The sequence below is a fragment of the Orycteropus afer genome, unplaced genomic scaffold, assembly GCF_000298275.1.
Source record: "Orycteropus afer afer isolate SDZICR_OR568_19922 unplaced genomic scaffold, OryAfe1.0 scaffold00730, whole genome shotgun sequence".
Lineage (NCBI taxonomy): Eukaryota > Metazoa > Chordata > Mammalia > Tubulidentata > Orycteropodidae > Orycteropus > Orycteropus afer.
Genome location: NW_006922317.1, coordinates 779,430 through 794,225, shown reverse-complemented (window position 1 = coordinate 794,225; position 14,796 = coordinate 779,430). Strand labels below are relative to the sequence as shown.

Below are 14,796 nucleotides of genomic sequence, written 5' to 3'. Positions count from 1 at the left end.
GGAAGGCTGGGCAATCTACTTCCATAGTGATACCGCCTCGGAAACCCAAGAAGGGGTCGCTATGAGTTGGGTCCGACTTGAGGGTACATAACAACAACATTACTTCAGAGTCTCTGAGATAGGTAAAAAGTTCCCATAAACCAAAACAAGTATCCTTCCTTCAGGTTCTTTTTTCTTACTCCATACGTACTAACTAGGTCTTTATATTTACTACTTCAAGTAGGTAGTCCTCTGCCTTTCCTCCAGCGAGAATGTCTGAGAAGGCAGTAGTAATCCTCAGGAGATAACATAAAGACCACTATTCTAAGAAAATATGGAAATAAATGAATGTCACCATATATAGAAAAGGAGCATTTCTTAAAACCCAATATGTCAAGTCTTAAAAAAGAACAAAAACTATTTAATTAAGGTTGAAAAATTTAAAATTATTTTAAGTTATCCATTTAATAAATGTGGTGCCACTGTTTTATAGGTATTTATATGGCAACCTCGACATTTTATATTAAAAACAAGTAGCCTTTTTACAGAGTTTGTGACAATTTTCTCTGCTTCCTAGGTCCCGGAGTTTATTTTACTTTTGCTTGGTTCCAAACTGAATGGTACCTTATTACTTCTGCTATTTATATTTTCATTAATGGAAATCTAGAGTTACTAAATAGTACAACTTAAGATATTTCAAAATACTATTTTTTTAGCCACAGAAAATTCTCCCAATAGAAGTTAGAATTTTTCAGGTTTAAATATTTTAACAATATTTCAGATGAGATTATGAAGCTAACCAGCAGATTTTTATTGCACTCAAATATAGGCATATTTTTCTTTAAATATTTGAGATTCTGTCTACAGTGCCTCTGTTATATTCATTCAAATTATTCTTATATTCTAAAACAATGAAGCTTCCAAACTGGTGGAATGTTGCCAGGGGAATTCAACAGAGTCTGCAGGCAACATAACCAAAAGGCATAATTTAAATTGGCTTCCGGAATGAATGGGCTCAGTTATCAGAGCAGCTGAAGGCTGTGTACAATTAACGGCATTTGTCAACATTCACTGGGCCCCATATAGAACAAGCAGTCTCTACAGTCCTACAGAGCTGCAACCTCCAGCTTCTGGCACCTTAAGATCCACATGACTTGAAAACAAAAAGGCAGCCCCAAGCCATCACAAGAAGGACAATGATACATTTTAGAGATATTGGCAGAACCATAAAGCAACTGCTAATTAATGTTAATTATCTAGAACAACTCTGTTAATATTAGCATCTCAATTCTGAATTAGCTAGCCATCATCAAACATAAAACACCATTTATAGAGATAAGTTTATATTTATTATTAAAGATTTTAAAGTCTTTCTCATGTTATTTTTATTTTTAAAAGATATAAAAAATAATCTTCTAATCTCTTTTTATATGGTGAATTCTCAACTTAATTCAGCTTTAAGATTTCTGTATAAAAAATACTGAATTCATTCTATAGCAGTCTGGGGTTGTTTTTGTATACATTAAACACATTTCACTCATGAAAGGGTACAAAACAAAACAAAACAAAAATCCAGAGGGAGTTTCATTAAATAAATTTATTTGTTAAAATAATTTAACTCCAAATACAACTGTTGAATTTGTATCGAGTTATAACTAAAATTCATGTTTTAATTGAAATGTCAAGGTTTAACAACTGACATTGTTATAAAACAATAAGCTGTTGTTTAATTTTAAATGGTCAGTTGTATTAGAGCTCAACAATTAACTGTGAACTGTATTTATCTCTGGGAAACCCCAAATCAATAATGATAAGTCTGTTTCCAAAACCTACTGCAGTCATTCTTGAAACCCTGATCAAGATTTAACAGATGCACAATGACACTTAAAAATTAAAACAAGACCCCCACCGTTTTAACATTTGATTGGCTAAGGAGACAATTAAAGCTTACCCACTGCTAACACAGGACTAATAGTAACAAAAACTCAAAAGAAAACAAAAAGCCAACATCAATGAACAAAACACTTTCATATTTACACATACACAGACAACATTCACACTAGAAAATCCTTGAAATCAAGCAGACATAGTTAGGCAACATTTCTTCATACAGAAAAGCAAGTATCAGTAGTTTTACCACAGAAAAGTGATGGCAACTGTAGTAAATGGAGTGAAAAGTTCGTTTCTAATTCTACATATGAAAGGAGAAAGTCATCAAAGCACCTTTCAATAGTTTAAGAAAGATTTTATGTAACACTTTTGATCAGATGCTGGCTTGTTTTACATAAGTTGAACATAATTGAGAGGCATTAATTCCCATCACTATCACAGCTTAAAAGACAAGGCTTCCACATTAAAGGGAAAAAGATTTAAAAAAAAATGTTGCCTTTATATAAAACTAAAAACAGAACAAAAGCAAAAACAAAACAGAACTTTTTCACAACAGCTAAAGAAAAAGTGGGTCTTTGGATCAAACCATAATGTTTTTAAGGCATGTTAGAAAAACTTCCACTTACATAGTTGCTAGTCTGATCAGGGCATAAAATAAATAGTGACGAGAGGTCACTAACTTTCCTCTGTAGGCACTATTATTTCATGTGCCAACAAATTTAATCTTCCTGTTCTTATGCTTTTTCCTAACATCTCAACAAACACATCTCATTCATTCAAGCTGAGTTATAAAGCACAAGAGGATTTACACTGTTCGAATGCTTTGTGATGCTTTGTCACAAAATATGCAGAGCTGTGTGCAAACACTGACCAGGTGGTCAAATCAGTTCTTATTAGCATTTCTGCAGTATAAATCCACCTTATTGTTCTGATATACATATTTTTAACTAAAAGTTAAAATTTTAGACAATCTTTTCTACCTTACATTTTGCCATACTTTCCTATTGTTGAACTTATTTTAATGTCTATATAGCAACTCAATAAACAAAATCATGATAAATGGAGAAAATATTAAAGTTGTCAAGCGTTACATTTTACTTGGATCCACAATCAATGCCCACGGAAGCAGTAGTCAAGAAATCAGACATTGTATTGCACTGGGCAAATCTGCTGCAAAAGACCTCTTCAAAACTGTTATAAAAAAAGAAAGATGTCACTTTGAGGACTAAGATGCACCATCAGGGTATTTTTAGTCACCTCATATGCATGTGAAAGCTGGACAATGAATAAGGAAGACCGAAGAAGGACTGATGTCTTTGAATTATGGTGGTGGCGAAGAATATTGAATACACTGCGGACTGCCAGAAGAATGGACAAATCTGTCTTGGAAGAAGCACAGCCAGAATGTTCCTTAAAGAGGAGGATGGCGAGGGTTCATCTCACGTACTTTGGACATGTATCAGGAGGGACCAGTCCCTGAAATGACATCATGCTTGGTAAAACAGTGTCAGTGTAAAAGAGGAAGACCCTCAACGAGATGGACTGAAATAGTGGCTGAAAGAATAGGTTCAAACACAGCAACAATCGGGGGGATGGCACATTACCGGAAAGTGTTTCGTTCTATTGTATATGGGGTCGCTATGAGTCGGAAACAATTCAACGGCACCTAACAACAACATAGCAACCCATAATGTAAAACTGTAGAATCTTTATAGATGATTATAATGTGCAATCTTAGTTGTTATAAATTGCTAGGAAGTATGGAATTCTAAGAAATATTATCATTCTGAGAAATTAACTGCTTCAAAATACAACCAATTCACTAACAAGTATTTCTTCTTCAACTGATAAATCATACTTCTTGAATCTCTGACTTCTCTATGTTTGAGTCAAGTCAACTTTTACAAAGGGAAATTTGTTTCAATAAAATCGATTACAACATTTTGACCTATAAATGAGGTGCTTCCTAAACTATACTGAAGAATGTAAATACTCAAAGATTTTTGACAACCACGTCCTGGTTCTACCTACTTATCGCTTCCATTTTTAACATCCATGGAAAGTATGAGCTACCAAACTTTTTTCTGTCCTCTAAGTTTAATGCCAACTACTAAACACTTAGGCAGCTACAAATGATTGCAATAATGTATAAAAAAATACTTAAATAACTTAAAAGAATGTTTTTGATGCACTATATTCTGCAGTACAGATTTTCAGTAGAAGCAATTATCTCTGACTTGTGCCAAATTCTTAGCAACAATGAACACACATGCACACATAAACATACACTCTTCTCTCTGTTACATACAGAAGACCAGAGGTTATTTGCACAAGACTGTGAAACCAATAAAATGTGGGGTGGTATGGAGATGCAGGCTCAGTGACATTGCAGTTCTGAAGGCCAAATTTATCTCCAGAGGTCCAGCTCAAGATAATCTATTCAGCATTTTTGAAGTTAGCTGAAAACCCCTCTACACTTGATTGTAAAACTTATGAATAGTTATTTCCTGTGCCATTAGTCATGCAAATGATAAATACTTCACGGCTAAGAAAATCAAAAATGTCAGAGCTTGAGCACCTTTTCAAAACAAAATATTCACTCTAGCTTTACTTGCCACTTCAGTAATCAGGGCAAAATTGTTATAAGAAAACCTTTATATAATTCTCCAGGAAAATTAAAGTTAAAAGGCTTTTTGTCCCTTACCTTCCACTCTATAATTTATGTTCTACTTTTAAACTCAAATTATTTCACATGGTTATTCAATTTTTAAAATGCCTGTATTGAAGCTCTGCTATAGCAAACTTGATTTTGAAAGCAGGTTAGCCAAGGATCATACCACAACCATAGCCCTTAAAGGCAAGAAGGAATTTGCTGCTTTAACAAACATAAAAATGCAAGATATCTATACTGTCCTGTGAGGTTTCTGCAAATGGGAACATCTGGATGCAACATGGCTTCATTTTCCCTACACGATGGTACTACTTAATCTACTCAAATGCTTCTGGTTAGTAAGGCTAGGCAATTTCTTTCCATCACTGTTGCTTCCTTCTTGTTCAGCAAGAAATAAAGACATTCCCTGCTTGGTTAACAGAGGATGGGTGTGGGGTTCTGATTTTCATCAAACCCTTTGAGAGCCTCCATTTTCTGTGGTAAAGCAGGTGATTTAACATTCTAAAGCCAGACTGTAGTTTTACACAACCTGTTCTGATTTTTTTCTCTAACAAGCATTGCGATGCAGGAGTTAGTTCTGTATCACAAATTAGGATAACATTTACAATTAAGCATCATTTTTGAAAAACAGAAATATGTCAGCTGAGCATAGAATCTCTCCCTGTAATGCTGTTGGCAGGTTAGCTGTCATTATCTTACTTGACGGAATACCTGGGCTAGAAGCACTATCCCAATTCCTGAAATTCAGTACTCACGTAGGAAAATATTTCTCCTTATTATTTTTTTAAAGAAGATAAAATATTTTAATTGTCAATGGTCATAGGAATTCTTCCGGTTCTCCCTCAAGATTATTTTTAACGTATGCAATAGTTGCTTCTGTCAACTCATCGGCAATACCATCATAGCCTTCAAATGAGATCACCCTGTAGATCACTTGGCTATGCTTTAAAGTTGCAGGTGCATAAAGGAGACTGAGCACAATGGTGAAAACTGTAGTGACTGAACCCAAATGTTACTCAGAGATATCAATGAACAATCTCTGCTCAATTCTGAATAAGGGGTGGTATTTCACTGTAGATTCATATCACGCATCCTGCAAACTCCACAGAAGAGTAGACGAGTTCGTATCGCCTACAACATTGGGCCAATCCATCCAAGATAGCCATATTTCAATGCTATTGGATGTTACATGCAGAACAGCATGGATCATCTTTGTCAGGCTGTGCAGCATAGTTCATTTGCCTCACAATTTCTGCAAAGAGTTCGTCCACCATTGTTTTACTCTTAGCGGAAGTCTCCATAAAGGGGCAGCCCCACTCTTCAGCAAGGGCTCTGCCTTCATTGGATGATACTTCTCTCTCACTTTCCAGGTCCACTTTGTTTCCAACCAAGATGACTGGCACTTTCTCATACCTAGGAGAGATTAAACAAAACACACATATATGGTAGAAGTCAGTGCAAGGCTGAAAAGGTAAAATATTTTATTTTTTTCACTATATTCCACAATAAATATCCTTGTGAGTAGCTCCAATTGTCTTGCCATCTACCTAAAGGTATTTAGAAGCTGCTTTTATATATTAAAAGAAAACAGTTGCTGTTGAGTCGAGTCTGACTCATGGCCATGTCATGTATATCACAGGAGAACTGAGCTCCACAGGGTTTGCAATGGCTGAATTTTTTGGAAGTAGATTGCCAGGCCTTTCTTCCAAGCTGCCTATGGGAGGACTTGAATTGCTAGCCTCTCAGTTAGTGGCCTAGAGCATTAATAGTTTATATCACCCAAGGGCACTGCAGCTTTCATAGTGAGTAATTAAAGGATTTTTCTAAATATTTTTAATTAATTAATCAAACATTCTTAAAATATATTCTTTTCTAGAGACACCTGGAAAATTCTAGGAATCTGAGAATAAATCCTAGGAGATTAACTAGACTTTTTTTTTTCATTCGAAGAGACACAACTCAAAGTTTAACAGTGGATCAGGTAATAGTTCTACTGAATAAATAAGCAACTCATAATTTTCCCATACTCTAGAAGTATGCAAAACTAATCATGTTCTAATAGTTCCTAAATAAGGAAAAAGCTACTAGAAATCATTAGGATGGGAAATCATCAATTATAGCTATATTCTATTCCTTTATAAAACTGCTATACATTAGCCAGTTGAGAGAGAAACAATATGGCTCTTTTCAGCCTGACAAGATTTAAATATTTCAATCATTAGCTCTGTTTGATGTTATCTCTTCTTTTTCTTCCTAGCTGTAATAAGTATAACCATGTAATAACATGGTTGGCAAAAGCTTACCTAATTATGCCAATAAATGATTAAGAAAAGAACAAAGAAAAATGTCCTGAATTATTTTGTATCTAGAGATGATTCTCTCTATAATGGTTACTCCATTGGCACACGGTATGGTAGATGATCACGGAGTGAAAATACATGGGACTGTTTTGCATGTTTATTTAATATTCTTGTTTATATTTGTTCTAAAAAATACGACTAATATATTCTAAGGCTGTAATTTTTAGTTTCAATGTTATTTTAAAAGGTTTTTGTGATTTTGTATAAATATGTCCTTTTATATCCCCCTTTAAGCAGAATGCATCTTTCGGCTATAAAGAAAGTAAACAGCAAAACTGTATCCAAGTAATAACAAATGACACAGCTAATCAGTTAGAAGAGAGAACCATACAGTCAAGGCTTTACTGAGGCAAGAGTCAGAGTTTTTATCATTCAAGAAATTGAATAATAGGCAAGGTAGAATGTTTCTGACAATATTTGCACAATTTTATAATCCTGCCCAGATGGTTCTCTCCACTAACCCAAACTTGTAAGGTAAACTATATTTCCAACAGAGTCTCACATTTTTTTTTTTTTTTTGGCACTAGATCAGACTGAGTAATATTCTCAATAAGATGGTATACACTTCAGGCAATGTACCATTCAAAAATCTTAAACATTAAAACAAATGAAAACTGAATGAAGAAAGCTATATAAAGGGGTAAATCTCCTTGTGAATATTTCCATTCTACAGGGACTGGATTTGGACAACTCCAATTTACATCAAAGAACTTCACATGAATTTACTGTGCATCAACTGTACCTTAACTCTCTGGCCTCAGATCACACTGACATCTCTGAACATATGATGCCAGGTTTTTTACATCTTGTAGGACTCTTAAAGGAGTCCTGGTGGTGCAAAGGTTAAATGCTTAGCTGTTAATGAAATGAATGGTGGTTTGAACACACCAGTGATTCCACAAAGAGACAGATCTGGTAATTCTGCTCCCTGGCAATCTGCTCCTTGGTGATATGTTCCCATAATGATTACAGGCCTAGGAAATTATGAGGGCAATTCTAATCTGTCATATGGGGTTGTCATGAGTCACAAACTAAACATCACCTAACAATAATAGGACTCTTCCAAAAAAACTCAAATTCACTGCCACCGAGTTGATTCTGACTCATATCAACCCCTACTGGGTTTCTGAGGCAGTAAATCTTTATGGAAGTAAATTGTCCCTTTTTCCTTCTGCAGAGCGACTGGTGGATTTGAACCTCCCACCTTCTGGTTAGCAGTCAAATGCCTTAAGCACCATGCCACAGGGTTACATACGATTATTTTTGCTCCTTGTCCTCTGGGAGGGCAAATGGCAGTGTCAATGAAGCGGCACTACAGAACACCATGTATCAGCTACTTCACACAGAAGTCAGGATGACAGTTTTTGTCTTACTTACAAAGATATAATAGCATTTAATTTTTCTTACGAGAATACAGACATCACAGTGCACTTTAAAATGCTCTTTCAGTGAAGTACCTTATAAACATTAATACAATTAAGGAAAACTTATTGGTTGAATTAAGTTAAAAACTAATTTGAATCTCTAGTTACAATAATCATAAACAGGACAGGGTTAAGATATTATTTTCTTTTATTGTTGTTGTTGATAAGTGCCGTCGAGTCAAACCCGACTCATAGCGACCCGTCCTTAGGTTTCTGAGGCAGTATCACTACGGAAGTAGGATTGCCCAACCTTCCTTCCGAGGAGTGGCTGGTGGGTTTGAACCGCCAGCCTTCTGGTTAGCAGTCAAGTGCCTTAGCCACTATGCTACCAGAGCTCCCTTTCTTTTATTAGGAAATAAATATTTTAAGAACTATTTTTTAGTTTAAATATAGTATTACAACATGTTCTATATTTGAAGAATAAAAATTTCTTACAATTTTAAAGTTTAAAACTACAGGCTCTATCACAACATATGGATTTTCTAAAATATTGCAAAAATCAAATCATTAACAGTTGTATGATCCACTTTTTGAAAAATATGAGTAAATATTACTATTAGTCTGGTTCAAAAGGACAACAGAAGACAGCAACATATATCCACATGAGACAGCATTTAATAATTGTTCAATCTTCAGTGTAGATGGCCCTTTAGTCAGAATCAGAGAGCTGTTCATTATGTCACTAACTCTGAATTTTCAGTAGTCTTTCAATGAAATAAAGATGCTAAGGAAATTCAGACTAATATCCTCAGAAGATTTTTAAAAGGCTGAATAAAATGTTCAGGAAAATATTATAAACATTTCAGAATGCCAGAAAGTGATACATTTTGTCTCTCTGTTAATATGAAAGTATGAACAGCAGAAAAGATTCTGAACTACTATGTGGAAGCTGGGCTTGCAGCCTTCCCACTGAGAGGCTTCAAGACTTCAAAACACTTACTCTACATATCTGTCCTTTATTTCCTTGTCAGTCAAAAAGGAGTAAGAATACCTGTTCTATTTAACACCAGCTTGCTATAAAAGTACAAGGAGATAATATTTTTAAAAAATACAATGAAAAAAAAAAAATCAAGAACTAGATAACTGCAGGGTATTGGTGGTTTCTTTTACCTACTGAATCCACTGATGTGAGACATGGGGTTGAGCAGCCATTTAGGTGATAAGAAGCAGGAAAAACTGAGCCTGGGAGGCAAAGGAACTCTTGGGGAAGGGTAAACTCTAATCAGGGTGGGGGAAGGGTGTGTGTGTGGGGGGGGAGAAAGACAGGAGAGAGAGATGGAGAGAGAGATTAAATAAAGCAGCCACCAGACATGAATCTATTCCTTCCCTAGTCCCCAGTGCAGAGTATGATGTGATGAGGAAAAAGAAAAATATTCTTAAAATGTTGGGGACTTAAGAGAAAATTAGGAGCTCTGGTGGGACAGTGCCTAAGGCATTTGACTGCTAACCAGAAGGCTGGTGGTTCAAATCCACCAGCCACTCCAAGGAAGGACGATGAGGCAATCTACTTCCGTAAAGATTTACAGCCTCGTAAACCCATTGGGCGTGCTGAGTTGGAATCAACTGGATGGCAGTGGGTAGAGAAAATTGATACTTGTTGGAAAGGGAATTCTAACAAGGCTGTGGGTTGGGATGACAGAATAGAATCCCATATGTAGGATAAGATGTGGAGAAACCCGGACAGTCCTTAAGGAAGACAAATCAAAAGAAAAGAGAATAAGCAAAGTCCTGAGTTGACAGGATAGAGAAAGGCAAGAGGAAACTGTTGTCTGTAGTAATACAGTGTTAAAGAAAAAAAAGACCCCAGAATTCCAATCCCAGATTGCCACTAGGTAATTCTGTGTATTTAGAAAATTAACTGAATCTTTTGGTTTCTCTGTTTCTTAAACTATACGATGAACTGGACTAGGTAATTTCAAAGGTGCTTGTTAGTTCTGAAAAACAGGACCTCTGGTAGCATAGTGCCTAAGGCATCTGACTGCTAACCAGAAGGCTGGCGGTTCAAATCCACCAGCCACTCCTCAGAAGGAAGGTTGGACAATCTATTTCCATAGTGATACCGCCTTGGAAACCGAAGAAGGGGTCGCTTTGAGTCAGGTTTGCCTCGACGGCAGTGAGTTTTTCCTAGTTCTGAAGCTAAAAATATGAACAGACATGATGCACATCTACCACAATCATCACAGATCATTTGCTGGGTAATTGCTGAACACTTAGCAGTGTTCTAAGTACAACACCCACCAGGCTGATTTTTATAATAGATATGAAAGTACACATGAGGAATAATGGCAAAATATACAGCAAAACCTCATCAAGTCTCCTGGGAGGAACACACTGAGCATTAGAGATATTTAACTCAAGTGGAGGAGCTATTGACAGCTTGTTCTGACTCAACAGGCAGAAGTCAAAGACAAACTCGAGAACTAAGGAGTTCCATTTCATTGATGATACTGCTCCAATGCAAATATTTGGGATGGTTTTAACTATGTGAGTACTAAAGATTATATTGAAAATGGCCTGATGCTTCAAAATAACTAGTGACAAACTATCACTTATATATTTAGCTAAATATTTAATGGATATTTACTAAGAGCTTGTCATCTGGCTAGATATTGTTCTAGGCCTTTAGATAGATCAGTGAGCAAAACAAAAATGTCCACCCTCACAGTGATCTCATGTAAGAGACAGACATCAACAATAAACAACAATAAACATCAGTAAACAAGTAAATAGCAGGTTTATTAGAAGATGCTAAGTGTTATGGAAACAGGAAAATGTCTATCAGGAAGTTGGACACTGGTCCCATTTTAAGTAAGACAATCAGGGTAGTTGTTATGGATTGAATTGTGTCCCTCCAAAATATGTGTTGGAATCCTAACTGCTACACCTGTGGATGTGACCTCATTTGGGAACAGCATTTTTTTTTTGTTAATGGAGCCAGCAGTGTAGGGTGTGTCCTAAACTTAATCACTTTTGAGTTACAAGGAGCAGCAACAGACACAGAGACAAGCAAGTATAAACAGGAGGAAGATGTCACATAATGATCACAAGGAACAGATGAACACCTGGGTTGGAGATGTTAAGACAAGGATCTTCCTCCAGAAAAGACAGAAAGTGTCTTCCTCTAGAATTGGTGCCCTGAATTTGGACTTCCAGCCTCCTGAACTGTAAGAAAATAAATTTCTGTTCTTTCAAGCCACCCACTTGTGGTATTTCTGTTACAGCAGCATTAGGAAACTAAGACAGTTGGTTTCATTGGGAAGATGACATTTGAGCAAAGACTTGAAGGAGGTAAGAGTATCTGAGGGAAGAGCATTCAGGCAGAATATGGATAAGGTAGTGCAAAAGCTGGCAGGACCAGGCCTGGTGGCTCAAGGAATAACAAACGGAGCTATAGAGTCTATGTAACCTCCTGCAACTCCAGCAACCAAATATCTTGGATTATAGAAAACCTATTCATATGAGGCTAAATAGAACTTAAGATTTTATACAGCAAAAGTAGCCTACAAATGCCAAATGTGGTTTATGAATAGGACAAATAAATTACTTAGGAAGGCTCAGCACTTAGGGGCCCAAGTGGTTAAGTGCTCAGCTGCTAGCTGGAAGGTCAGCAGTTCGAACCTACCAGCCACTTCACAGGAGGAAGATGTGGCAGTCTGCTTTCATAAAGATTTCCAGGCTTTGAAATCTTATGGCCAGTTCTACTCTGACCTATAGGGTTGCTGTGAGTCAGAATCAACTTAACAGCAACTAGTTCATTGGTTTAGACATTTAGTTCATAAGTTATGGCAGTTAATTTCATATTCACATAAAAAAATCAATGTTCTGTTTTTATGAACAGTTTTGTGAGTTGTTTTCATTTTTCCCCTTTTCTAAGTACATCATTTGGCGATACAAAGATCCAAAATTCTAAAAATATTTCAATTTATGTATTATTATTAACCTGAATATGAATAGGAGACTTGCTTGTCTACACCTTAAGGATCTGCAGGTTTACTGTAAATTTTACCATATCCTCCTTGACATTTCATTTAGGAGCACGACCAGGGCCACATAGTGCCTGATGTAGCTCCATTTTCTTTTGTTTATAGTCTGTGAACAAACACATGTGTTCTAACATGAATTTTCATACTGTTCATTGTACTTGTGAGCATAATTACATAGTGTATTAATAAAGCATCCTTTAAAACAGCTCTACTTAATATACCAACTTAAACATCAAAAATAGTGGCTTTAGTATCACTTGATTGAAGAATATTGATGGGCTTTGCTTTCTACTTTTCTCATAATTTCCCTAACATGTATGTGTAGGTATTTGTATTCTGAAAAACCAAACTCACTGCCACCAAGTCAATTCCAGCTTATAGTGATTCTCATTGGGTTTCCTAGGCTATAAATCTTTACAGAAGTAGATTGCCCTATATTCTTTCTGCCGAGCAGGTGGTAGGTATGAACCACTGACCTTCTGGTTAGCAGCCAAATGCCTTACCCACTACATTACCAGAGCTTGTTGTTATTGTTGTTGTTGTTGTTTGCCGTCGAGTCGGCCCCGACTCATAGCGACCCCTCCTTGGGTTTCCGAGGCAGTATCACTACGGAAGCAGGATTGCCCAACCTTCCTTCCGAGGAGTGGCTGGTGGGTTTGAACTGCCAGCCTTCTGGTGAGCAGTCAAGTGCCTTAGGCACTATGCTACCAGAGCTCCTTAGGTACATGTATATTTTATGTATATTTCATTCTGGTAGTGTCTGGTAGCTGACTCTCAGAACAATTTGAGAATTAAATATATATATGTATATACACACACACATATACATATATAAAATATATTTTTATTTTATATATATGTATGTTTGTGTATGTGTATATATGTGTGTGTGTATTTACATATACACAGGTATGTGCTACTCAACATCAACAATATGTTCAGTGAAATAGGACGTTATGTGATTTGGATGTTATATGAACACCATATTAAACATTATGGAAAGCTCACTTCTGGTCATTGCTGCTGCTGCTGGTGATGGAATTTGGAAGAATGGATGGTGGCAGAAGAGGCTGAGAGGGTGGTGGCAGGAGCAAAGCAAGAGGAAGCAACCAGGGAGGGAGCAGAGCGTGCTCAGCTCTGCTTGCTGTTCTGCCTGCCTGAGTAGCAGGAGCACCCAGGCCCTACAGCCACTGCCACTCTCACCACTCACCTGCCCTATGGACAAAGTCTGGACAGGCTGCACCCGAGCCCTGTCCTCTGCCTTGCCTGCCTATTCTCCACCTGTGATCCAGTGCTGCAAGAGTCTGGGTTGGAAAAAAAAAACAACCAAACTCACTGCCATCGAGTAGACTCCGACTCATAGCGACCCCCTCAGGGTTTCTGAGAAAGTATCTCTATGGAAGTAGATTGCCCAGTCTTCCTTCTGAACAAGAGTCTGGGTTGGGGTCTTTAAAACCAATAGGGGGAAATTATAAACAAAAGGAGAGATGTTTTCTCTTTAAAAACAAACAAACAAAAAATCTTATGTGACCATGGACACATACGTGGTCAGACATTGCCCAAACAGACATTAAGTGATGCACACTTGTATACTGACTCCCAGACCTTACTCCAGAGCTACTGAATCTTAGGGTTCAGGAACCAAGAGTGTATGTAGTATACAGTTATATATGTATGTGTGTAATGTATATATACATACAATTTTTAAGCTCTAATTCTGATGTTCAATAGGACTTAGAAATCACTGCTAAGGAATACTACTCTGTGATCCCAAACACTGTGAATGTGTATGTTATAGTTTCATATTGTGGCTAGTCCAGAATAAATTCCTTCTTTCCTTCATTTATTCACCAATTTGTACCACTGTCAGCTGTTTCAATTTTCCTTTTGAGGGTGCTAGTAATATAGTAAAGAGCTCTAGTGGCATAGTGCCTAAGGCACTTGACTACTAAATAGAAGGCTGGCGATTCAAACCCACCTGCCACTCCTCAGAAGGAAAGTTGGGCAATCTACTTCCTTAGTGATACCACCTCGGAAACCCAAGGAGGGGTTGCCATGAGTCGGAATCAACTCGATGGCAGTGAGTTTGGTTTTTTGGTTGAGTGCTATAGTATATCAAAAAAACACCATATGTTTTTAGGTGTTTTAAAAACACATGACGTTTTACCATGCTGTTGTCCACTTAGTCACTTTTTCATAAGCAAAATGAAATAGACTTCTCTTTGATTTTAGAATCAGAAAGACTTTGAATTCCCCTGTTCAAATTTCTACTTAATGTCAAAAATCTCCTTTACCAAAAATCACAAGCAAAATGTCAAAATAGCTGTTTCTTCAATCACTTCTATTAACCACCTTACCAACTGGTTATGCAGCCTATGTTTAAATACCTCTAGTGATTGCAAACTCAAACCTCAAAGCAACTCATCTGGTACTTTTTGTCAGTTCTTAGTGTTAAAGACAGACAGACTAGGAAGAAGGAAGAGGCCGTC

General features: G+C 36.8%; 1 protein-coding gene across 1 annotated transcript in view; it reads right to left on the bottom strand.

Annotated features, from left to right (window-relative positions):
• Positions 1-5,715: 5,715 nt before the first annotated feature.
• Positions 5,716-14,796, bottom strand: part of RAP2A (RAP2A, member of RAS oncogene family) — a 73,725-nt gene continuing 64,644 nt past the window's right edge. Inside the window, exon 2 of the mRNA XM_007957338.2 lies at positions 5,716-5,953. Within this exon, the coding sequence (XP_007955529.1) occupies positions 5,716-5,953 (238 nt within the window). The remainder of the gene's footprint in view (positions 5,954-14,796) is intronic.